The sequence below is a fragment of the Lygodium microphyllum genome, chromosome 24 (assembly GCF_053477565.2).
Source record: "Lygodium microphyllum isolate KBCC chromosome 24, Lygodium_microphyllum_v1.1.10, whole genome shotgun sequence".
NCBI lineage: Eukaryota > Viridiplantae > Streptophyta > Polypodiopsida > Schizaeales > Lygodiaceae > Lygodium > Lygodium microphyllum.
In genome coordinates this window covers 109,331,935-109,357,147 of record NC_141158.1, presented here as the reverse complement: position 1 = coordinate 109,357,147, position 25,213 = coordinate 109,331,935, and the positions used below count along the sequence as shown (strand labels likewise).

At 43.1% G+C, this 25,213-nt stretch overlaps 1 protein-coding gene and 1 long non-coding RNA gene across 6 annotated transcripts in view; one reads left to right on the top strand and one right to left on the bottom strand.

The window, feature by feature from the left end:
* The window catches only part of LOC148015510 (uncharacterized), a 170,023-nt gene that overhangs the window by 90,133 nt on the left and 54,677 nt on the right, over window positions 1-25,213 (bottom strand). The gene's annotated exons all lie outside the window — the stretch shown is intronic.
* LOC148015512 (uncharacterized) overlaps window positions 1-25,213 on the top strand; it is a 42,025-nt gene that overhangs the window by 14,730 nt on the left and 2,082 nt on the right. The window contains exon 2 of one of the 2 annotated variants that reach the window (XM_087665556.1): window positions 16,500-16,633. The exons of the other annotated variant lie outside the window; for it this stretch is intronic. Within the exon in view, the coding sequence (XP_087521682.1) occupies window positions 16,500-16,633 (134 nt within the window). The remainder of the gene's footprint in view (window positions 1-16,499; window positions 16,634-25,213) is intronic. 2 annotated transcript variants of the gene reach the window in all.

Genomic DNA, 25,213 nt, shown 5'->3' with positions numbered 1-25,213 from the left:
AAATGGCTGAGACGGGTGATTAGTTAAGAATATGAATGGCGGTGGTAACACTTGCACCCCAAAAACACTTCAGTGTTTGTAATGCTCCATCATCATCCAAACCATCTTGATCAGACTCTTGTTCTTGCACTCCAAGACACCATTTTCTTAAGAAGTGCTAATATTGGTACACTCTTGATGAATCCCTCGTTGTGCACAAAAACGAGCCATCTCACTAAAGACAAACTCTCCACCTTTATTAGGATTTGGATCTCATCTTGAAAATGAGAGAAAGCTTCTGAATTCAAATTCAAAAAATGAATCCAAGTAATCTCGCTAAAATCATCAATAATTAGCATGAAATAGAGACTCATTACTCGTAGGTCCGCACATATAAGTGGGAACAAGTCCCATGGGCTCAGTATCATGTCAAGAAGCCTTGCCTCAAATGGAATCATGCCACTGTTTTCCTGGAATGTGGGATACACAAGGGGAATGGGTCACCCCAACATCTAGCAAACAATGAATAAGCTAGTCATGAGCCGCATTGCGAAGGTACTAGTACTTGAGGTGGATGAACGGAGCATGCTATAGCTTGGTTTGTGTCTATAAAGGAAGAAGGAAGGATATAAGGGCTGTGGAACTCCACATCTTGTAGGCACCATTCTCCACCACTTACTTGGACTTGCCATCAAGAACCCAAAAAGAGTTTGCCTGTAATTCCACAGTGAGGCTAAGCCCACAAGTTTTGCTTAGTGAAAGAAGGTGGTAGCCTAAGCCCAGTACACAAGCAACCTGTAAAAATTACACAGCGCAATGAACAGAATCTGAGAAAGAGATAGAGATAGAGGGTACACAACATAAAAGAGGAGAATTAGAAAACTTCTTTAGCTCCAAACAACTGATACAGACATGGCTTTGCCCACCGGTGCGCTTCCACTGTGAAGCTTAGATGGTGATCTAGACAGAAGATAGGTGAAGAGCTTAAGGCTAGCTAGAACAACTCTAACTAGGTGAGAGATAGATGATCGATGGCTGTGAAGGGGTTTAGCTTTTATAGCCCTCAAAGGCAGTTAGGTCGGCATGACCGACCTACCATATGAGCCTCCACTAATCGGCCAAGGAACTCTTTTAACTCCTTTTAACTCCCTTACCCTGCAACTCGATGCAATGTGCCTCAAGTTGCTACTAGCTTAACTACTAAGTCCAACCCAAAGATTAGACCCACAATGGTCACCTTTTTGCCATCCACTCACATAGACCTCATCTGATATACAAATCAGGACTCAACCAATGTCTGGGCTCACATTTGGCTTCTCCTCATAATGGGGGCCTTACAACTTTGAGCACCATGGATCATTGGTCGCACCTTATAAGGGTGGGGCATTGAGCATATCTAACACAGCCTAGTATGGGCATTGCCATTTATTGGAGTCGAAGAGCTATCATCAATCAAAATATACCCATATATATAAACCGAAGAGCTGTCACCAACTAGAATATACCCATGTTGAATGGATATAGGAAAGTATCTCATTTGTAAGAGTCATATGGTAGGAAGCGTAACTATATACAATCCCCTCTCCAATTTGAGGGGCCATCACTGTTGCATCCTATGTAGAAGACTCAATAACTTCTAGATGAAGAAATGTTGCTGATGAGGAAGCTACCACTACTCCTAAGTCCTTCGTAGATTTATCCTTCTTTGCATCCTTCTTGTCCTTATGAAGGCAATATCTCTTCCAATGATGTGTCTTACGACATGTGTGACAAGTAGAATCCTCAGATTTATCATGCTTTTTCTCCTTTGTTTTTCCCTCTCTTTTGGGAGCTTTGACTTGTAAGAGCCGGTGAAATTGGAGGAGTGTGTCTTAAGTTGCTCCTCTTGATCCAATACCATAGGACACCTCTTAAGTCTCTAAGTATGGCTCGAAGCAATCAAAGTGGAGTAAAAGGCACAAAATTGGGGAGGCAATTGTGACAACAAACTCACCTCTATATCTTTGGATGAAATTGCCTTATCATTCTCAACTTGCATTTGCAATTGTCGGAGCTTATCAATGAGCTCTCACATGGAGGTGGACTTGTGGGGGCTCAAAGTCCACATCTAAACCCCACAGACAAGCGCTTCATAATCATCACCTAATTGTAAAGCTGATCCAAATCCAACCATATCTCATGAGCATGTGCCAAAAGCTTAATGTGAGTAATTACGGCTGGTGTACATGAGAGAAATAGGAACGAGAAAATGTGTGCATGAAATTTTCTCAATTTGCATAAACCTTATCCAACTATTGCTTCTCCTCCTGAGAAAGTGGCAAAATCTTTGACCTTTGGACGGTCAATATCTTCAATCACAAGCTTAACCAGATCATAAGACTCCAAGATGGCCTCCATCATTGCACACCAAATGCTATAATTTTTTCCATCAAGCTTCCGATCTTGGGGAAGAGCTGATAGGACAAAAATCCTATGGTCCACAATGGCTTGAAACTCCAAATCAGCTTCAAAAGACATGGCCTTTGAATAGCTCTGTAGGAGTTGGGTACCCCCCTCAAACTCAAAAAAAGAAGCTTGCTAGGACTTACTTTGTTTCTATAGAGAATAAATTTAAGTGATGGAAGTGATTAAAAATAAGCAGACCCATGTCAATTTTCTCACCCCTCTCATGTAGTGCCTCCTACTATGAGAATGAGATTGTCCACATAGAGAATGAGTAACGCGGGCCCTCCCGCTGAAGTGTGGATATATAAATTTGGAATCTTTGGTACCTTGAGTTCTCGTGAAAGAAAGAATCGATCTTTTTAACCCAAGAGGTTGCTCAACATAGATTTCCTCTTGTAAATCACGATTTAAGAAAGAAAACTTGACATCTAGGTCATACACAAGCCATCTCCTATGGCTAATGAAGGCTAGAGCAGTTTGAATAGTAGCCATGTAGGTTGTAGAGGCAAAGTTTTTGTTGAAGTCCACATGCGGCTGCTTTGCAAAACCTTTGGCAAGCAACCATACCTTGTGTTTATCCAAGGTGCCATCCTTGAAGTAGTTGGTCTTGAAGACCCATTTAACTACGATAAACTTTCTATGTACAGGCCATGGCCCAAGCTACCTGCCACGCGGCTCAATAGCCTCTAACTCCTGCTACATGGCCAGCATTCATGGATGTTAGCTCTTGATTGTGCATTGCATAGATCATCAACCCATTAAATGCGTTTGGTTCCTTCGAGATCACTCCGAACAATCTTGTGGGTGCTACTCCTTGAGAAGTCCATCAATCCGTGCATTATAGTGTATCAGATGCTTGACAAGGGGGAGGCTGATACTCCCCCCATTGGTTTACCTTTGTTGAAGTCTTTGGAACATCCAATGATAGAGAATTTGCTAGAGGAGTAATCTTCTTAATAGTAGGAGCCTCAAAAGCTAGCAGCTCCATAGAAACTAGCTAAGTGAGTTTAGTTAGATACCCTCATAATAGTTTTTCAAAAATTATTTGGCTTATTTGACTCACAAATTGATTGCACTAGGTTGCAAATGTTTTACTTGGTCTAGGATGACACAACTTAGTGGCTAGAGCACTATGGCTACAAGCTAATTCAAAGGGTGAGATATTCAAATATCTTGGGTGTGCCAACGATCACTTGGATTTCCAAGAATAGGGTGCTCCTCACCCCTCTCTACAATTGGAAACTCAAAAAACGGATAATCATGACTCCTATACACATTGTGGGAGATTGGTGCGAGAGAGTGCAATGGAAGAGAATCACGAACACGGAGAGAAAAGGAGAGGAAAAGAGAAAGCAAGAAGAGAAGAATGATCTGCATTGAGCAGAGAAAAAAGCTGAATACAATGAAGACTGATTAGTCCTTTCACACAGTACCATGTTGGAACTTTGTGGAGCAAGCTGATCTGCCCACTCTCGCTCGGTTCTCAGCATAGTTGGTTTTGGAGAGTGAATTGGCATTGTTGTGTTCGAAGTCATTTGAACCTACTGTTCTTTCTCCTGCAAAATGATCAAAGACCTAGGTTTCTCGGAGAGTGTTGAGCTAAAATATGCATTACTTGCTGATTAGCCTCTTAAACAGCCCCAAAACACACTAAAAATGCTCTTTTAGAGTAAAACCCTTAAACGGAGAGCGGTTCGAGAGAGAATTCAGTGGAAACCCTAAAATGGGAAGCGGTTCTAGAAAGTTTAGTGGAAACCCTAATTTTTGGGGCGCCCTTCCAGATCTATAAATAGACAGGCTGCCCCTATTCAGCTATGATCCTTGTTTGCAGGTTACACCAGCCCACACACCCTCTGTTGCTATTGGCGCCCAGTTTCTAACCTGCAGCCCACCTCCATCTGCTGTCCAACCATCATTGACTGCAGCCACATCATCTTCATCCTGTCCTTTGCTATAGGCGACAGCTCTCAGCTACTGGCAACTGCTCCAAACTGTCCCAGACTGCTGTTCAGCCTGCTGTCCATCATCTCCACAGTCAGCCAGCCTGTGTTTTCAGCATTGCAGCCCGACACTCTTAGACACTATTTCAACCTGCTATTTATAGCAGACTGTACAGAGTTTCCAGCCCCCGATTGGTGATACATTGCTGCATTTACCAATTTCCAGCCTCCAGGCTGCTGCGTTTTGGTGACCAGCCTGCTGCCATTCACTATTCAGCAATCCTACACTCCGACTGGTGGTCACAAACTTGGGATCCGTCTTCGGTGGACATCACACTCCGACATTGCTCTGCCCTTGAGCACACTGTACACTCTTTACATTCATTTACAGCATTCATTTACTTCAGAGTTGTGTTCTCTCTCTCCCTTCTTCTGTTTGTGTTTGAGTTTTTGTGTTTGATTTTTGAGTTTTGCGTTTAGGGTTTGAGTTTTGAGTTTTGCATTTAGGGTTTGAGTTTTGCCCTCTGTGTCTGTGTTTGTGTCTTTGTGTTTCTGTCATGGTCGTACACTCTGTGTGTCCTCAGTGCAAACCCTAGCACTCTTCTTAACATGGTATCAGAGCCGGTGCTCTTGTAAAGAGTATCCTGCGGATATTGTTGAGAGCTAGTCTTTGTGCGAGGCACACAATACGACTCATAACCGAATCACAATGTCCCAGACACCTTCTTCTCCAATTCCTATGATGTCTGATCAGGCTTCTCCATCATTGGAGGCCTTGAGACAGCATTATGGACTCGGTGAGGAGGACGGCACTCCACCTTCACTAGATTTTACTAACATGACAGAGGAGGACTTTGAGGAGTACTATCGCAACAAGTACGGTGATGTTTACACCCCTCCTACCAGTTTTGCTACCACATCCAGACCGGTCGGTGAGGGTGGCCACCTCTCCGCTCATGGAGGACATACGGCATTGAGAACGTCTGGCGATCCATCTTCATCATCTTAGCCAGGTCCAATGTCAGGTTTGTACAATTCTTTTGTGTTGCATGAATCAAAACCCTCACATGTTTCTTCTTTTGAGGTATAGGATCCGGATGGCTTTGTGTATGTGAACTTCAATAGAGGGGGCTCACGAAGCAAATGGAATTGAGATACATCTATAGCTTCTGTTTCATTTGAGCACATCACACACTCTTCTCACTTCCCTCCCATCCCACCCTCTTCTATATCACACCTTGATCATCTCTCATTATCTTTCCAAAATCTTGGATTACAGTCCACATCTGCTTCACACACCCTAGGGGTTGGATCTTTCATCTCCGCTCCTAGCACCTTTTCCTTCTCCACCCTATTCTCTACCTCTTTGCACCATGGTACTTCGTTAGGGGGAATGCCACCCTTTAACACAATGCCTTTCACCTTTCACCAAATGAGCACATCCATAACTCCTGGGTCGACTGTGATGGGCATCCCCCTCAGTATCCCCAGCTTCACATCTCCCATGACCACTCATATGCAGGGATTTCCATCCTTAGCTTATGGTGCATCTTCACACTCTCCTTAGGTTACACGTACGCAGGGATTCCCATCTTCTGCTCCCCATGTTCCCATCCCACCTCCTTGGGTTCCTCATGTGGCTACCATGCCCATGCCTAGTCAGCCCATCCCTACCTATGGATCCACCTTGCACACTACCCGCATGCCTGGTCGGCACTTTGGGGCCCATTCCCAAGTGTACTCCACTCCCCCATACTACCCCCACTACACTTTTTCACACTATCCATCTCTGAGCACTACCACTCCTGTTGCAACGGTCAAGAATGCCTTCACGGATCAGACACGTTTCAACGGGTCAAATTTCACTACTTGGTCGAATTTCATGCAACAAGTGCTTGAGTCTCAGGGTCTTTGGGACCTCGTCATTGGTCTAGAGCCTATGCCAGACCCTCGACTAGCTTACCCTGACTACATCCATCAATCGAGAGTCCGCAATGCTACATCCAATGTTGAGCTAATGCAGGGATTGCTTCTTGAGTTTCACTCTCAGTTGCGGTACTTCCCGCTTGCGTCATAGCGTTGGAGTCACCTTCTCGACCACTATGCAGCTCGTGATCGTACTCGGCGCATCAATCTTAACTTTGAGCTTCAAGAGTTCTCTCTTAAGGAAGGGGATGATCTGAAAGTCAAGCTGGCTGACTATAGGTGGTTACTTGTCGAGTTTTCCACTACTGGCTCTCCAAAGTCAGATGACGATGAGGTTACATTCATCTTGAATAAGTTGCCTACAAAATACTTAAATTTCATTCAACACATCATCTCCCAACGTCGATTGCCAACCTTCTATGAGTTTGAGTGCCAGTTCTTGCATTACGCAAGGCTGCATGAACAAGTCCACAAGAAATCCTCATCACAACCTTATTCAAAGCAGAGGGGGTTGGTTGCTTTTTCTTCGGGAGGGAAAAGCACCAGTGGTAAAAACTCGCTAGATGCAAAGGCAAGCCAATCAAAGGGTGACTCCTCTTCCTCTGATGGAACCAAAGAATCAAGACCTATTTGGCAGCAACTCCCTAAGAAAAACCAGTTTTACATACACTGCCAGAGAGCAGGCCATGTGAACGAGGAGTATCGCTCCAAGGCCCAAGGTCTTCCACCTAAAAAGCCTCAGCAAACCACTGCGACTCCACAGTCCAGTGGGGCTACACCTTCCACTCCTACTTCATCTGCTCCTTCAACACCTGTTGTTGCTGCTGGACATGTGGCTCGAGTACAACCTCAGCAGCCCATCTCTTTCACTACCCCTGAGGAATTGGTTGATTGGTTTGTAGGTTCCGATCCCGTTGCACTTCATGCATCTATCTCACCTTCCTTCCCACCTCGTCAAGTGTTCCCTTGGCAGAGCCCTGCTACTAGATGTACGCGATGGTGGCCACCTTCTTAGACTAGCATGTCTCTAGGTCCTTTCAGATACCCTAGGTCAATCTAGCATTCATTTTTCGCACTCTTAGAGTTGGGCCCGTAGGATTTTTATCTCTACATTTTAAGTCTTCCGCTGCATTTACTCACACACACATACACATTTGCATCTTTGCACTTGTTCCTTCAGTTAGCTTTTCATTTTTGTTTTGTTTTGTTTTGTTTTTGGAGTATCTCACTAGTGACCTTTGTGATTGCAGACTTTGATCTCCTTTGCAGGTTTTGTTTTCAGTGTAGGGCTAACATGCAGGTTTGCCCAATCCTACCTGGACTGGAGACTTGGGATGTGCGCCGTTCCTTCATGGTTTCATCATCCTTGGAGTTTTACTCTTCTACCAGCATGGAGGCTTCCCCTCCTGAGGTGGATCGTGCAGCATCTCTCTTGATGCTATCATGGCGGTGACTTCTACCTAGATCTTCCAGCTGGGATGCTTCCTCCTCCTCTTCATTCCTTATGGTTCTCGGCACCACACGAAGACCGACATCAGGCTCCTCTTCCTTCTTCGGCATCTACATCCAGGTTGAGAGGGGGTTCCTACCCTTCTTGGTACTCTACAGGCTTGAGCACTTCGTCTTCGACATCGGCTTCTCCCCCCTGTTGTACCTTACCCTTTGCATTGCATAATTTCATCATCTTTGTACTAGGGTGCTTGGGCAAGTGAACAATTTTTCCATGAGGGACATTGTCCAAGTGGCACCACCTGCTGCATGAGCATTCTTCAGCATGTAGCATACTTTGCATCTCATTGTGCAGAGCACCACTTGAGCAGATCCTAACTTGTTTCCACCGGCGGCTGTTGTTACCACACCACCATCATTCTTCATCACATGGCTACCTCATCACCTATTTTTCCTCGTCATCGATACCCTGAGTGGATGGGTTAGCTTGTACTGTTTTGTGATGTGTTGGGTGTATCCTCCCTACTCCCGTCTTCTGGGTCACTATTACTCAATCGGCCGCATCCCGTAAAATTTACCACACTTATTCAAAAAAAAAAACAATACACAAAATTCAATGTGGTTCTATCTGCCTTTGTAGGACTTGGTAGGCCACTAGTTAGCCGACGTGCACCCTTTGCCTGATGCCCTGTCCTCTTTGGGGTGACTACTTGGATTCCCTTGGTAAGATAATCATCGCCTCTGTAGTCTTGGTAGGTCACTGGGCAGCCGACGTGCACCCTTTTTCCGATGCCTTGGCTGCTTTGGGATGGGACGCCTTGGGGTACATAAACATCACCATGGCTGGCCTAACCTTTCGGCTCAGTTTTGGGCTTGAGAGGGGGTGTTGAGCTAAATTATACAATACTCTCACACACTGTTTCAACCTGTTGTTTACAGTAGACTGTGCACAGTTTCCAGCCCTTGATTGGTGGTACATTGCTATGTTTACCAGTTTTCAGCCTCCAGATTGCTGCGTTTTGGTGACCAACCTGCTGCCATTCACTATTCAGCACTCCTACACTCCGACTGGTGGTCACACACTTGGGATCCGTGTTCTGTGGATGTCACACTCCGACATTGCTCTGCCCTTGAGCACACTGTATACTCTTACATTACAGCATTCATTCACTTCAGAGTTCTGTTCTCTCTCTCCCTTCTTCTGTTTGTGTTTGAATTTTGTGTTTGAGTTTTGAGTTTTTCACTTAGGGTTTGAGTTTTGCCCTCTGGGTCTATGTCTGTGTCTTTGTGTTTCTATCGTGGTCGTACACTTTGTGTGTCCTCAGAGCAAATCCTAGCACTCTTCTTAATAGAGAGTACCATGCTCTGATACAATGTAAAGAAATACCCTAATACAGAAACACAAATAACAATTGTACGACAAAGCACAAATTGATAAAAGAACATAGTTAGGGTTAGGTAACTCAGAGACAATGAACACAGTGAATAAATGAAATGATATGATTACTGAATATACAATGCTCATGTGACAAACACACTATGTAGTGAATGAATATTGAACCTCGAACTCTTGTATCTCAAGGATCAAGGCAGGGGTAATGAGCTAGAGAGTGTGTTGCAATCCGAACGAATCCCAAATCATAGCAAGGCAGCCTCTGGATGTCGAACACCAGCAAATGCAATAGTGGATAGCTAGATCTAATGTAGACGGCAGTCTGGAGAGAAAGACTAAAAACGCAGGTGAGGAGAGAGAAAGACTAAAAACATAGGCTGTAGAAGAGAGAAAACAACAAACACAGGCAGCAGTGGAGAGAGAAAATATGTTGCGACAGCAAGGAGAGAGAAAACTGCAGTGACAGTAGTCAGGAGAGATAAAACTATGCTGGCGACAGCTGGGGCCTGCAAACGCAGCAATATGTTGATGTGGCAAGCTGTACGACAGCTGTGCAGGTGGTCAACAGCAGTTGCCTGTCGCTAGAAACAGCAGTAAATGGGAGGTGGAGGATTGGAAACAAGCGCGAGACTGTAGATGACAGCAAGGGACAGCTGAGATTGTGATGTTTTGCACAAAAGGGGTGTGGGCAACAAGCTGAAAACACTTGAAACCTGCAAAAATGAGATTAGGGCTGAATGGAGGGTAGCATACTTATTTATAGAAAGTTTGGGCCCTCCCAAGTGGATTTGTGCTTAAGGAACACAAACACTCTCTAGAAACGCATTTCTTTTAAATAAACAAGGTTTTTTCATTAATTAACCATATTTTGGGGCTGATTTAGTAAAGCTAATGCATTTTTAGCTCAACAATTTTCCCTATCAGGCTTTTGATCTTGGGGAAGAGTTGGAAGGATAGGAACCTTATGGTCCATGATGGTGTGAAACTCCAAATCAGCTACTTCGGAAGGCATGGCCTTCTGAATGGCTCTACACGAATTGGGTAGCCCTCTCTGACTCCGAAAAAACAGCTTTCTAGGGCTTCCTTCACTCCTTGAACAAACTTTAACTGTTGGTGGCAATTAAAATCAAATATGTTCCAAAGGGTTGCAAATGTTGGGTTTGAATCACACCTACGCTCACAGAAGAGTGTCGGTGATCTTTAGTAGGACATTAGGGCACTTTTTACTCTCCGTACGAGAGGTTTTTTTCCCTTAGATTTATTCCCTTTATTTTATGTGCCTATGTTACACAATTTTAGGCACTTATCGTGTTTCACACACTTCGAGTGTGGACACCCTCTTACAACCCTAAGGTTTAAGGGTTGTACTTTGTACTTCCACATACACTTCAAATTATTGCATTGGGTGTCGTGCTCTCGGACTCTACATTGTCTACTCCACTCTTAGCTGAGCTTTGATCTCTTCTTGCTCTCACATTTGGTATCAGAGCTCAGTCTCAGCTCAGTTGACCTAAGAGCCATCGACTCCAACTCCTCTGCCGTTGTCAGCGGTTTCACCATCTCCAGCAGAACCACCAATAGGCAGGGTGCTATAGTGTCTCTCACATTTTCCAGTCTGTCATGCCAGGCAGCACGTTCTCTATCTTGCATCGCCCTCCGACCCATCAGCAGGCGTCGCCTTGTCCCTGCTCTTTGTCCTACGCCACCCTTTGTCTTGCGCAGCCCCATCAGCCAAGCGTTGCACAATCCCTCCCCTTTGTCCTGTGCTACCACGTTAGCCTGTCTCTCCGCCTTGTTGCCTGCTTGCTCCAGACCTGACTGCACTGCCCTTGTGTTGCCCTTGCACCTGGACATTGAAGACTTGCTACTCCCGCTCGAGTAGCACCGCTTGCTGCTCCAACTCCCAGCACCCGCCAATCTAGGTCTACTCCAACCTACCAAGTTAGCACGCCAATTTTTCCAGCCACTAGTCCATACTACCTTCAGTCACCTCCATGACTAGCTCAGTCCATATCAAAGGTAACAAACAAGAAAAAATTATCGATTTTTTATTCCCTCTAATTCTTTGGAAGGGGTTTTTGCCCGAGCAAGCATTAGCAACTTCAATACATGTCTAGGACACGATTACAACATGGATTTCTTGCATTTGGGCCCAACATTTTGGAGCTTTTGCAGTTAGCTCATAGATTGATATATGTACATCTGTGATAGTCTAAAATAGAATAATTTTGAGCATTTTGGGACAATAAATTTTGGGGCTTTTGCATCTATAGTGCTATTGAGCATTTATTGCAACTTGGACTGCGTGCATGTCAGACAGTTTTGACAGAGTGTGCTTCAATTTGCTAATTACAGCAAGATACTACCTTGCTGTAATTTCTGAAAATTCTGAGATTTCCAGGTTGTGGTCCAGCTTGAGACATTGCTCTTTTGCTCTCTGATCAGCATTGTTTATCATGGAAAATTAGGGAGGTGATGTATTTACTTGCGTATCCAAGGAGGATAGGTTGGATGATAATAGCTATTCACTCTGGTCCTTCATGATGAAGAATGTACTGATTGCGAAGAATGTTTGGGATTATGTCAGTGGTGAAGAAGTTAGGCCCAGAGTTATGGCTCTTGCTACTCCTCCTCTAGGAGGACGTGGATAGCGGGCAACTCAGCCTGTCCAGCCTACTCCAACTCGGCCACTTCCCTAGAGATCAACAGCACAAAAGACATGGGATACACGAGATGGGTAGGCTTTGTTGCTAATTGCATTGGCAATTCAGTGGTCTATTATCCCTCACATTCATTCTGTAGTTTCTTCACGAGAAGTTTGGCTAGCCTTGGAGCAGATGTTTGTTGGAAAGAATGAGATGCACATCTCTTTCTTAAAGAAAGAGCTTGAGACAGCGAAGATGGATGAGGGTGATTCTATGCAAGATCACCTAAATAAAATTTAGGACATGCGTGAGCAACTTATGAATGTCGATGAGTATTACTTAGATGCACATATGATATCTACTACCTTGAATTCATCGCCGCCCTCGTACTTAGCCTTTCATACGGCCTTGAACCTCACTATGAGGATTTCCCCACAGCCACTTACTTTCCTTCACCTAGTCAATTTGCTCTTAGAGGAAGAGCAAACATGAAAGAACAGTGATGTGGATGTTATAGCCTCTGAGCAAGCTTTTATGGCACGGCAAAATGGCAAGGGTAGCCAAGTAAAGAATGTTCCGCAGAGCTCTGGGACTTCAGGCACTTCACAGGGCAATAAGAAACAAGGGGGCACACAAGCCAAGAAGGGCAAGTGTCACTATTGCAAGAAGCCACGCCACTACATCAGTGAGTGTAGAAAGCACATAGCCAAGGAGGAGTCAGGGATGTGTGTTTCTGATGCACCTTTCACTGCTACTGAGTCAACATCCTTTGTTGCAAACAGGAACTATCATTTTTATACATGAAGTTATGACTCTTATTGGGCTAATAGAGCATTTAGCTCTACTGAGGATGCACACACATGGTTTTTTGGCAACGGTGCTTCTAGGCACATCACATCTCACAAAGATTTGTTTGCTTCTGTAATTGCAGCCCTAGTTGACAAGCCTGTACAGTGTGTCAATAATGCATTATCCCCTATTAGAGATATTGGAGAGATTGTGTTAACAGCCATTGATGGCTCTATTCTCCGCTTGCAGGATGCCTTGTTTGTGCCAGGTATAAAGAAGAATTTGTTATCTATTTTCTCTTTGGCACGGTGTGGTTTGCAAGTCATCTTTGATGATGACAGATGCATCGTAAGAGATAAGAAACACATGACTTTGGTTTTGACTGGTACTCTATGTCATGGGCTATATGAGTTGGATGCTCTTTCAGTTGATCAGTCGGCCTATTTAGTGTCCACTCTTACTCCTGCTATGTTACAGGTGGAGTTATGGCATGCTCGCATGGGGCATGTAAACTATGGTAGCTTGATGCTTTTGAAGCATACACAGATGCTTGATGGTTTACCTCTCTTGGAGAGACCTCCTGAGCACTTATGCAAGGGTTGTATTTTGGGAAAAATGCATCGTTTTTTGTTTCCTTGTGATGCTACTTTTAGAGCCACTGCTAGGTTATAGATTGTTCACTTAGATGTATGTGGCCCTATGCAGACAAAGTCATTGGGTGGCTCTTACTACTTCGTCACTTTTATCGATGACTTTACTTGTTCCTACTAGGTCTACTCTTTAGTGAAAAAGTCAGAAGTGTATGATGCATTTTTGGCTTTTCTAGCACTTGTTGAAAACCAATTTGGCTGCAGGGTGAAGACTCTCTATTGGGACGGAGGGGGGAAATACATGTCCTCTATGCTGAATTCTTTTTTGAAGCAGAAGGGCATTGTTCATCAATACACTACTGCTGATACTCCACAGCAAAATGGGGTTGCATAGAGGAAGAATTGGTCACTCATGGAGGTAGCTAGATGTATGCAGAAAGCAAGGAGCTTGCTACATCGTTTTTGGATGGAAGTAGATACGTGTGCTTGCCATGTCTTAAATAGATACCCCACCAAGGCATTAAAGAATATCATGCCTTTTGAGGCTTGGAACAGTCAGAAACCTTCTGTTGGGCATTTTCATACTTTTGGGTGTCTTGCATATGCACACATTCCCAAGGTACTCAGGAAGAAGTTCGATAACAAGACTGTCAAATGCACTTTTGTGGGGTACAGTAGTGAAAGCAAAGGATATAGATTATATGATCTTGTCTCTAAAAATGTATTTGTCAGTAGGGATGTGGTTTTTGATGAAAAATCAGAATTATCCCTTGATGGTTTTGACACGTATTAGGCTGCCAGTGATGTATTTGAAAGGCTGCTGCCCATTTCTTTCTGTGATACAGCTGGAGTTTCAACAAGTGAACTTAATGTTCAGCCAACTACTCCATTGGGTAATGCAGAAAATCAGCCCATGGCTGATCTGAATATTCAACATGGTGCTGAATCTGAAATTCAGCAAGAGCTTATACACAATCAGGAGGCTAGATAAATGCCTAGATGGTATTTATAGACTATGAAAGATAGTAATTTGGATGCTCCTATTGTTGGTCGTACTAGATGGCAAGCTCGTATGCATGATGGTGCACATACCATGGATTTTGTTATGGCAGCACATACAGTTGATGATGAGGAGCCCAAATGTTTTGAGGATGCACAACATAGTGTGCATTGGATGGCAACAATGCAAGCTGAGTTTGATTCCATCATAAATAATCAAACATGGGACTTAGTGTCTTTGCCTATTGGGAAGAAAGCCATTGGAACAAAATGGGTCTATAAGCTGAAGAGGAATGCAGATGGATCCATTGACAAATATAAAGCCAAGCTTGTGGCCAAGGACTATGCACAAAAGAAAAACATTGACTATGAGGAGACATTGCCCCTACCTCCCACATGACTACCATTAGGTCTATGGTTGCTTTAGCTGCCCATTATGGATGGTCTGTGCATCAGCTAGATATAAAGACTGCATTTTTACATGGGGAACTTTGAGAAAAAGTGTATGTACAGCAGCCCATTGGTTTTGCAATTGAGGGATCTGAACACTTGGTGTGTAAGCTGAAAAGGATTTATATGGCTTGAAACAAGCTCCTCGAGCTTGGTATGCAAAGATTGATACCTTTTTACTTAGCCAAGGGTTCATAAACAGCTCATCAGAGTCTACCCTTTAGGTATGTGAAGAGGGGGGGTCCTTGCTGTTCATATGTCTATATGTTGATGATCTTTTGCTTATAGGGACACATATTGATGACATTTCAGCATTCAAACAAAATTTACAGAAAACTTTTGAGATATCAAATTTGGGACCTTTGCACTATTACTTGAGCATTTAGTTCATTCATGATGCTAAAGGCATTGGATTGTCACAGTCAAGATACATTGGTAAACTTCTTGAGAGGTTTGGCTTACAGGATTGCAAGCCAATTTGTACACCAATGGAACCTGGATTGAAGTTGTCATTGCATGATGACAGTGACTTGTTTGATATCCACACATATGCTCCAGTAGTTGGATGCCTTATCTACTTATGCAACACTAGGCTGAACATACAGTTTGCAATTTCAGCCCTGAGCAAATATATGCATCAGCCACGCATGTCAATTGGCAAGCTGTCAAGCGTGTTTTCCATTACTTGGAGGATACTAGGACTCTTGGATTGCTTTATGCCAAGGGGGGAACACTACACTTACATGCTTACGGTGATTCTCATTGGGCTAGTGTTCATGATTCTCATCACTCCACTAGTGGCAATTGTTTCTTTCTCAGCTCATCTTACATCTCTTGGCTTAGCAAAAAACAATCCACTGTTGCCACATCGTGATGTGAAGCTGAATACAAGGCAGCTTTCACTACCACAGTTGAATGCGTATAGATGCTTGTTAGCTAATCTGGATGTATTTGTCACGGAGCCTACTCTTTTGTTCACTGACAGTTAGAGTGCCATTACAGTGGCACCGAACCCAATGTTTCATGCACTCACGAAGCACATTGAGATCCATTATCATTTTGTCAGAGAGAGGCTACATGCAGTAGATATCATCCTTGTCTATTGTCCTACCACCAATAATATGGTAGACATCTTCACCAAAGCTCTTCCTCCTGACAAATTTGAAGCATTTCTCAATGCTTTAAATTTGATCTTCTTTGGTGGATGATCCTTGTATCTTGATCACTCTTCACTCTAGGGGGGGTTTGTTGGGTTTGACTCACGCCTACGCTCATAGAGGAGTGTTGGTGATCTTCAGTAGGACACTAGGGCACTTTTTACTCTCTGTACGAGAGGTTTTTTCCCCAAGATTTATTCCCTTTATTTTATGTGCCTATGTTACACAATTTTAAGCACTTACCGTGTTTCACACACTTCGGGTGTAAACACCCTCTTACAATCCTAAGGTTTAAGGGTTGTACTTTGTACTTCCACATACACTTCAAATTATTGCATTGGGTGTCGTGCTCTCACACTCTACAATGTCTACTCCACTCTCAGCTGAGCTTTGATCTCTTCCTGCTCTCACAGCAAACACAACCTTTCTCCTGCTTTGACAGTTGTTCATGCTCATAAAACAACAAACAAGCCTCCTTTCCTTCCCATCTCTGCTCATTCGAACCTTGTGTAGATGTGCATCCCTCCTGCTTGCACTCAGACCATGAAAACACAATCTTGTTGTCATGCTAAAATCTCCACTTTAAGTATGCGATCAGCCCCTTAATGCTACTTTGATTCCATGTTAGAGTGTTGCAATGCAAAAGTGTATGATGTACTGAACAATAACTCTAAACACACAGACGAGGAGCAGCCACCAGGTTATGTGCATGCTGTTCATCCTGAGTTTCTTTGCAGGTTGAAGAAAGCCTTATATGGCTTGAAGCAAGCACCTAGAGCATGGTCTGACAAGATAGGACAGTATCTTGTCACTATTGGCTTCCAGATTTCCAAGGCAGATTTCTCACTTTATGTGAGAAAAACAGAGAAAGGTATTATGCTACTTGTCATTTATGTTGATGATTTGATTATGACAGGTGACAGTGATGAAGATATCCATCCTTCAGTAGAAAGAAAATGAAACCGAAATCTAACAAAACTATGTACAAAAAAATGTGGTGGGGACTGTAGACTGTAGCTAATCTCAAGGTTTGCACATACTTTTACCTATGATGTGATCCCTAACTACTCCACCAATATACTTGGTAGTGAGTCTTCGATGTCTTGTGATAATGGCTCAGATTTGCAGCTGTGGTGCGGTCTCCTTAGATCTGGTCTTGGTAGACGGGGTCGTCGTGCTTAATGAAGTGAAATGGCTCTATCCAATGTGTCTCCACAACATGGAATGGGAGGTGTCTAGCAAGGTGGCTCTGTCTCCGCAAGGCTAGTAGTGTCAGTAGCATCGGATCTATGAAAAAGATCTATCACTACTCTTTGTGTGGGTCCCTTTGGGTGAGCTAGTATCCTATCTCGCAGCAGTGCTATGTGGCACCTCTGGAGCTCAAGGAGGAAAAGACCTAGGCGGCTCTGGTCCTCATACTCCATGAAATAATGATGAGGTCCAAAACCATCACAGAAGAGGGAGTGGTACTGTCCTTGCATGTCATAGTATATATTGTGCATCTATGTATGTAATGTTCTTCTATCTCAAGCTCTCGGCTACAAAGCTGGCAAGTCCTATCCTCCACTGGTGTATCTATCCATCTACCTGTCTCCATCTATAGCCCATGAGAGGAGGTACGAATCTGTCCAATAGTAGTCTGTATGTTGTGGGAGAGATGGGTGTCCATGTATGTTGGTCGAATAATGAATCCATCATCAAAGAGACACAAGAAGTGACTCCGGTAGAACTCCATCTTCGATCCTAGAGAGAGTGGTGGGTGGATCCATGTCCTCACTATCTCAGTCCTCAAAATATTAGCTCTAAACACCTAGTTCAGCTCTAATCGGTTGAGAGAAAATGTAGGGCAATCAAGGCTCTAGTCAAAAGGTGGAAGATGGTCAATATCCAAACCGTGTAGGCTCATCCAGATAGTCATATGTGAAAACCAACAGCACTTCTTGCCCTCTATTGCTCCTAGTTTTCTAGATGAAGTTAGTACTAATCTGGAATATCTATGACATGGGAGATCCCATAATATGTGCCAAAAGGTCACTGCCCTGAAGAGTGCCTCCGTGACCATGGATGCTGCCTCCAGCTCTACTCTAACAATGGGATGTGGGGTGGTGGGCTTACTCCTAATCATACGTGCTATCATCATGATTAGTGGCCTTTTGGTGCTATCCCAATCATCATAATAGTCTCTCTCTCTCTTTCTTTGATCAATTTATTACTTGTCTAGTGCCTCCAAACAACCAGCCGGTATGTCGACTTGACAATCACATTGCAAGATCCATGGCCTGCCTAATAGCAATAAGTCTCCATGTGTTGCACGGAAAATATCAGGCCAGCCTTACATAATTTCTGTAACTCTTCGAATAGCCCGTCCCTTTACTCAAAGGCATGTATCTCACTTTTTGCCAAACAGGTCGACTTCTCTATTTTAGGGGAATATTATGATGGCTAAACGATGGGGAATATCCCTCAATTCATAATAGCTCCAAGCCAATATATCACGGAATTCCTAGATTAAGGACACGTACTCCTTCCTTTCCTCCATGCTAAGCATAGATCGTAATTTGATCAGTCGCAAATCATTCGATGAACGAAGGTCTATCTCTATCACATCGGCATCTCTAATTCTATCTTGAGCTTCTATAGGCTTATTTAGAATTACGTGGTAAACATCTTCCATAGTAGACTCCTCTCTTGATTCATCACTAGAAGGCCCCTCTAGCACACCCAATTCCGTTGAGGATATGGGTGCTCTCTCGCTTTGAGGTGATTTTGAGTGGACTGAGATGCTTGTGGTACAAGTTGTAGCCCCATACCTTTGCTCCAGTAGTGTAGGTGTGACTAGGGTGTCAAACCACCATAGTTTGGTGCGAGGCTCCTAGAACTATATGTGAGTACATTGACTCTCAAGTGCCCCAAGTGCTATATGGCCTCATGCCAGACGTGCCATTGATACCCTTCTCAATGTAAAACATGGACGAGAGAAGGCGATTTTCAGATAAACATATTCCCTCACATGCTCCACTATGTTTTCTCGTAATGTGAACTAGTACATGGATCTAATCACCCATGCTGCTAAAGCATTGAAGACCATGGTTTTGGCCTTCCCAAGGTTTACTATGAGATCTTCGTCTCTACAAAAGACATGCAAAGAATCTAGGTGGTGCTACAATCCCTCTAGTGAATCCTAAATAAGAACAATGTTATTTGCATGCAATATTATTGGCATCAACACCCTTACTAGGTTGACTTCAACTCCAGCATCTCAGTCAATGTAATTAGACACTTCATCTATATATAAACCAAACAATGTGGGTGGCAGCTGGCATCCTTGTTTCACTTCTATAGTATTGTCAATCCTCTCTACTAACCCCCAGGTGATCGTACATGACCTTTCACTATCTCATATAATGCATAATACCCCATCATATACCTTCTAGTACTCCAACGTCCTATAATCTCTGCAGAATGCGCTCATAATGCATATACGAGGCACTGTATCAAAAGCTTTATAGGAATCTACAAAGCAGCAATTGATCATCATCCTCCTTTTTGATAATGGCTCTAAGTGTGAGAATATGGTCCAATGTGGTATATACACATCTAAAACCTGCCTATCCTTGTGCTCTCTTCCCTTGCATCTCAGCCCACTCACTGAGTTTATGTTCCAATATAGATCCATATATCTTGGCCAAGGTATGGCCAATCATGATAATCTTGTAGTTGCTAGGGATCAAAGGATCACCACTCTTAAAGAGTGGAATAGTATTGTTTGACCAGCTCGTAGGAAAGCCCTCTCATACAACTCTATTGAACATATTGCTAGTATGGGTGTTAGTATGTCATAAGCATATGAGAAATGTTATGCCACTAGCCCATCCTCATCCTATGCCCTCCCATTTTTTAATCTATAAATTGTATGCCTGACCAATTTCCAGGTGAAGAAAGACCACCTTGTTGGCCTATAGGCATGTGTGGGCTGCATAGATGGCTGTCCTGGCACATCATTTAGCTGTCTTCCATAGTTAAGCCAAGCATCTGCTGATGTAATCTATATGGGGGGCTGTTTTCCATGAAACATCTTCCATGCATTCTTGCTATCATGTCCCAAAAAGAACTGATATATATCTACTTGTGCTTTCGCCAAGTAGTCTTGCTTCTTCTTCTGCAAAAGGTGTTTAAAGAATATCCTTGCTTGACGATGTGTCCGAGTGCCTAGCTCCACTTCTCTCTGTAAGCACGAGCCTGAGCGACTCTACACTCATCATGAAACCAACTATTTTGGGGAGCAATAGAGAGTGTAGGTCAAGCAAGGTGTGTGGAAATGCATACATGGTTGATCTATGTATGGCTTCTGCTAAGTCCCTTATACATTCCTCTAATAATCTGCTCAAAGTGATTTTTGGGATGTTTAGAGAGGTATGGTGTTCCATGTTTCATGTCCACAAGAGAGCACAAAAGTCAAGATAGCATGATTTGTTGCTATGCCAATTGGTCTTTTAGATACCTTAATGTTTTGGATGTCTAGTATCAATGCCGGTGAGCCTATCAAGAAATCCACAATACTTGCCCCTCCTTTGTGATTTCAACATCTCTAAGTGTCAGATCCTGGCCATTGTGGTAGACCGTTAAAGATGGCTAGTCTATGTGCACTTCCCAAAGCCAATAGATGTGTCCCATAGGTACTCACATCTTTATCCTAGGCTCTCCTATATAGGCCTATATCATCTATATCAATCTCTTTGAACATGGCATTATCATGGATATAAAGGTCAAATTGTCTATCTCCAATGCATGCATTGAAATCTCCCACTAATAATATGTTCCCAACGGTAGCATATCTCATAATATCCTCATAGAGTACATCAAAGGGAGATCCATCTCCTGTGGCATAGGTTGAGTTTGTAAGAGGAAAGTAGCATATTGCAATGAATATATTCGATAGTCTTCTTGCATGTATCCTAATCCATAAGTATTGTGCATCATTATCTCTCTTCATTACCTGCACCATCCTTTTCAAGTTTTCCTAGTATAGTATGGCTACACCTCTTGAATCCCTAGTGCTTCCCAGTTTTCTAGCTGGTAGACAAAATGCACTTTTCCACATGTAGCCCTACACCTCTGGTAATTGGCTACCTTTACATTGGTGTGTTTTTGTGTACATGGCTATGTCTACATTTCGGAAGCTATCTTCAAAGTAACCAAGCGTGGGGCTTCATTAGAATTCCATACTGACATCCTAAGTGCCTTATAGGCCTTATACTGTCATGTGGTCCTTCTATCAGTGATGATGATCCATCCACCCCTATAAACAACCCATTTTTCCTCTTTGTGGGCTTCCAATACTTAAGGCATGTGTTCTTTGCAATGTGCTATCTATGTTGGGGTAAGATCCTCATCCAAATAAATCTTCTCACCTTTGAGTACTCTCCTCTTAGAGAGGAAGGCCTTTTTTTTTCTCTATGTTCCCAAAGCAAAGGATTTAAGCTTTTGACTTAAGAGTCCTCTTTCCGTACTCTCCCGGCACTAACTATAGGCACATTTGAAGCCCCAATTTTTTTGGCAAGTGTCTTAGCATCTTCCTATGGGCTGCTCTTCTCCTCCCATCCTACTACCCACACATGCAGTACCCTAGCTCGGCTCTTGGCCTCTTCTTCCAAGGTAGCATTCAGTACCTCAATCTTGTTCACCGATGTTCCTTTATTCTTTTTTTCTACCTCAATTGGCCTCTTCTATCTGCTTATGCGTTTTCTTTGCAACTTCTGCAGCCATGAGTGAACCTCCCTTTCACATGCCTTTAGTGCCTCTCTCTCTTTTTGTAGTTCTTCTTGCACATTTATTTCTTTTTTCTTAAATGTGTTCAATTCTTTCCTCAATTCCAAGATTTCAGATTTGCAAGCCACATCTCTACTTAAGCAATCCATTAAATCAATCACTAATTGTTGAAACCAACCTAGCAAGATAATGTCATACATGTGGGAGTGTGTCCACTCTCAAAAGCCTGTGTGAAGAAATCAAATAGGATAATGCTCAAGCTATCAAAGAGCAACAAGAGCTCCAACTTCAATTGGATGAGGGAAAGTCAAGCACATGATGAGTATTTTTGAGCCTCTACCACTTTTTGCATTTCAGCTTTGAGCATGTGAATTTCAAACAGCATTTGTGCTTGCAATTCATTCTTAATCTTTATCTGTATATCTTGCATTTCTGCCTTCTGGTCTAGCCATTAGTTCAGCCCCAACCTGCTCTCGCATTTCTTTTTCCAACTCCTGTCTCATAATTTGTAGTTTAGAGGAATCATTAGATGAATTTCTTCATACTTCTTTTCATTCATGGTGCGTGAGGCCTCTCCATGCCTCTCAGATCCTGGGGAGAAGGTCCAGTCATCATGGGCCCTATGGCCATACGTCTTGTACTGTGTGTCCTTAGAAGGGGTGTGGAACATTGCTTCCATGGCTGGTTGTGATAGTTCTTAATCAGATTCATCTCCTAAATACTCAGATTTGATTTTGTACACATCAAATCAGAGCAATGTTTTTGATTTCTGCAATTTTCAGGGTTTTCCTACTCCCCTTACCAAATTATTTCACAAGTCCCCCTTGCCTTCACTGCATTAAATATATTCAGAACTTGTCTCACAATGTCAGACCGCAGAGTATACAGGACTGCATTACTGGCATGACAGTATCCAATGCATAACCATTGTATTCATAGTTTATGTACAAATACTGCATTCACTGTGACATCAGATTTTACACAAAGATGTATATACTGTTGCATTCATTGAACTAACAGTTTCTACACTGTATCCACAGGTATGTTCCAAGTTTTAGCAGTCAGAAATATGGCATCCCAAGTTGTTTATATATCTGCATTTACTGCATTTTCAAGCAATATCCATAACAGGTCTCCTTTAGTTTAGGCATCCCGTATCGCATCCAGGCATTCAGAGCTCAGAGCATTCATCTCTCAGAGTGTACACAGCATTTGTCTCAGAGTGTACACAGCATTCATCTCTCAGAGTGTACACAGTATTTGTCTCTCACTGCAACATGACCAGTATTGCCTGCAGTCGATCACGCCGGGTCTAAAAACTTCACATCAGACCAGCATTAACAACACATCATTCCAGCATCGTCAATAAGACCAGCATCATGCCACCACGTCAGACCAGCATTAGCGTTACATCAGACCATTAATATCACTTCCATGCCATGACCAGCATCACATGCCACCTCAGGGCTGTCTATTCCCTGCCCCTAAACTGTCATGACCTTCCCATCACTTCCATGTCATAACATGAGAGAGAGAGAGAGAGAGAGAGTAGCACGTCAGACCAGCCCATCACTTCCATGTCAGACCAGCACATCAGACCTGCCCGACACTTCCATGTCACGACCCAAAGGGACAGACAGATAGATAGACAGAGAGAGAGAGAGAGAGAGAGAGAGAGATAGAGAGAGTCATATTAACATCCACGGGAGGTCCACTTTGGGTCATTGCCATATGAGCAAAAGCAAAATAAAAAGAGAGAGCAAAATTTAAGAGCTTAAAGAACTCTTATGACTCATAAGAGTTGCCACTACATTACAAATGATCCATTAGCGACGAGATATTAAAACTGAAGAATTGTCCCTTTGTCAGGGGCTTTCACAAGGAATTCTCTAATGATAGCTTTCCCTCCTCTGTAAACTGCCCACTTCCCTTCCGTCCTGGCTTCTCTAACTTTGCTAAGTTTTGCTACTCTATTCATGAGTTATGGTGTCAGTTCATCTGATATCCACACTGATGTCCCCACTAATGACTTGGTCTGCTTCATGACCTTTATCTTCTCTTCCAGATCAAAATACCCAACTCTTGCATGCTTCCCCTTCACTCCAATGAACATTGGATCTCCCAACTCCACAAATGGGACAACCTTTCCCAATTGTTCCTTTGAGTACTGGTGGTAGAGAGAGAGAGAGAGAGAGAGAGAGAGAGAGAGAGAGAGAGAGAGAGAGAGAAAGAGACAGTGGAATAGCAGTCTGAGTGGACCTGCCTGCTGTCCGAGGTGTCTTGCTGCTGCCTGTACGATCTCCTGCCCATCACACTGCTGTCCAACTGGTCCTGGTACCCATGCTGCTGCCCTAGATGCCTGCTCAGTCCTAGTGGAGGTGCCCAAAACTGCTAACAAGGGGAGGAGCTAATGCACCTGTAATAAAATGGGGGTTGCATATGTGGCTGAATGTGTGCAAGACCTTCCTTAATGGGGGTGATTGCATGGTAGTGCTACTTCAAACTGCCTACTGCTGCTCTTTGTCTTTTAAGAGACTTTTTTGTTGTGCTGCTGCTGCTGCTCTGTGTGTGTGTGTGTGTGTGTGTGTGTGTGTGAGTGACAAAGAGAATGTGTACCTATCACGAAAAAAAGAGAGAGAATGTGTGCTTCCATTTTGTAGAATTTGTGTTATGCTATTTGTGAAGACTAGGAGCTTGGGGGTGTGTCTTGAACAATCTCTGCTTGTGTGTCATGTTCCAAAGGTGCTTGTAAGGTCAAGCTTCTTGGTTTGCTGTGCTTTTGCTTTTCATCCCTGCATGAAGATTAGTGCTTGAGCTTGTGGGGTAGTATTACTCTGGTTTATTCTCATACGTCCGGGCTTTCAAAAGGGAGTCTCATATGGATGCATTTATATGTACATGAAAATTGGGGATTTTAACTAACTTGGGCAGTGGCTAGATGTTTTTTCTATGTTGAGTGTGGATGTCTGCAGGTAGTACGATGTTTCCAAATCGAGAGGTTGAACGTGTGGGATGTTAAGGGCTAAATAGATTGTTAAGGGCTTTATTAGTTGGGTTGTAGGTTTATATTTAAAAGATTGTGGTGGAAGTTGTGTATTTGTTATGCTTCAGTACACAAAGATTGTAGTCCTTTCAACTATAATGTTTTCATGCACAGGTTCAGAAAGCTGCTTGTCCACGCATGCTTACTTTGAAAGCATGTTGCGCATAATGTTTGGGTTTTCTTTTTGTGACTGCCGCTTTTTTCTTTATAATGTGATATGTATCAATGAAATAATATTTACATCATCCAAAAAAAGGAGACGGCTCTAACTAAGTATCAGTTACTGCTCTTTGACACCTTGTAAAGGGCTCTATAGCTAGATGTCCTTCTACCTAAGCCTTTCAAAACGGATAAAACTTCGGATTTACAAAAGGAGACACTTCAAGGTCTATATTTATCAATTCTTCCAAAAGACTTGGGGGTTCTATGAGACCAAATAGCCCTTATCACATTCTGATGTGATGCCTATGCTTCTTGGAGTTGTCCATTACCACCAAATAGAGCAACCTTAGCATCAATTCTATACTGAAGTCCTGCCTTATCCACCCACTCAACTATGGTGTTCTAGACACCTTTAACCTCAATGTAGTCCCAAAAAGGTGCTTGATCGTTTCTTTATTCCTTCTACACATCTCTAGA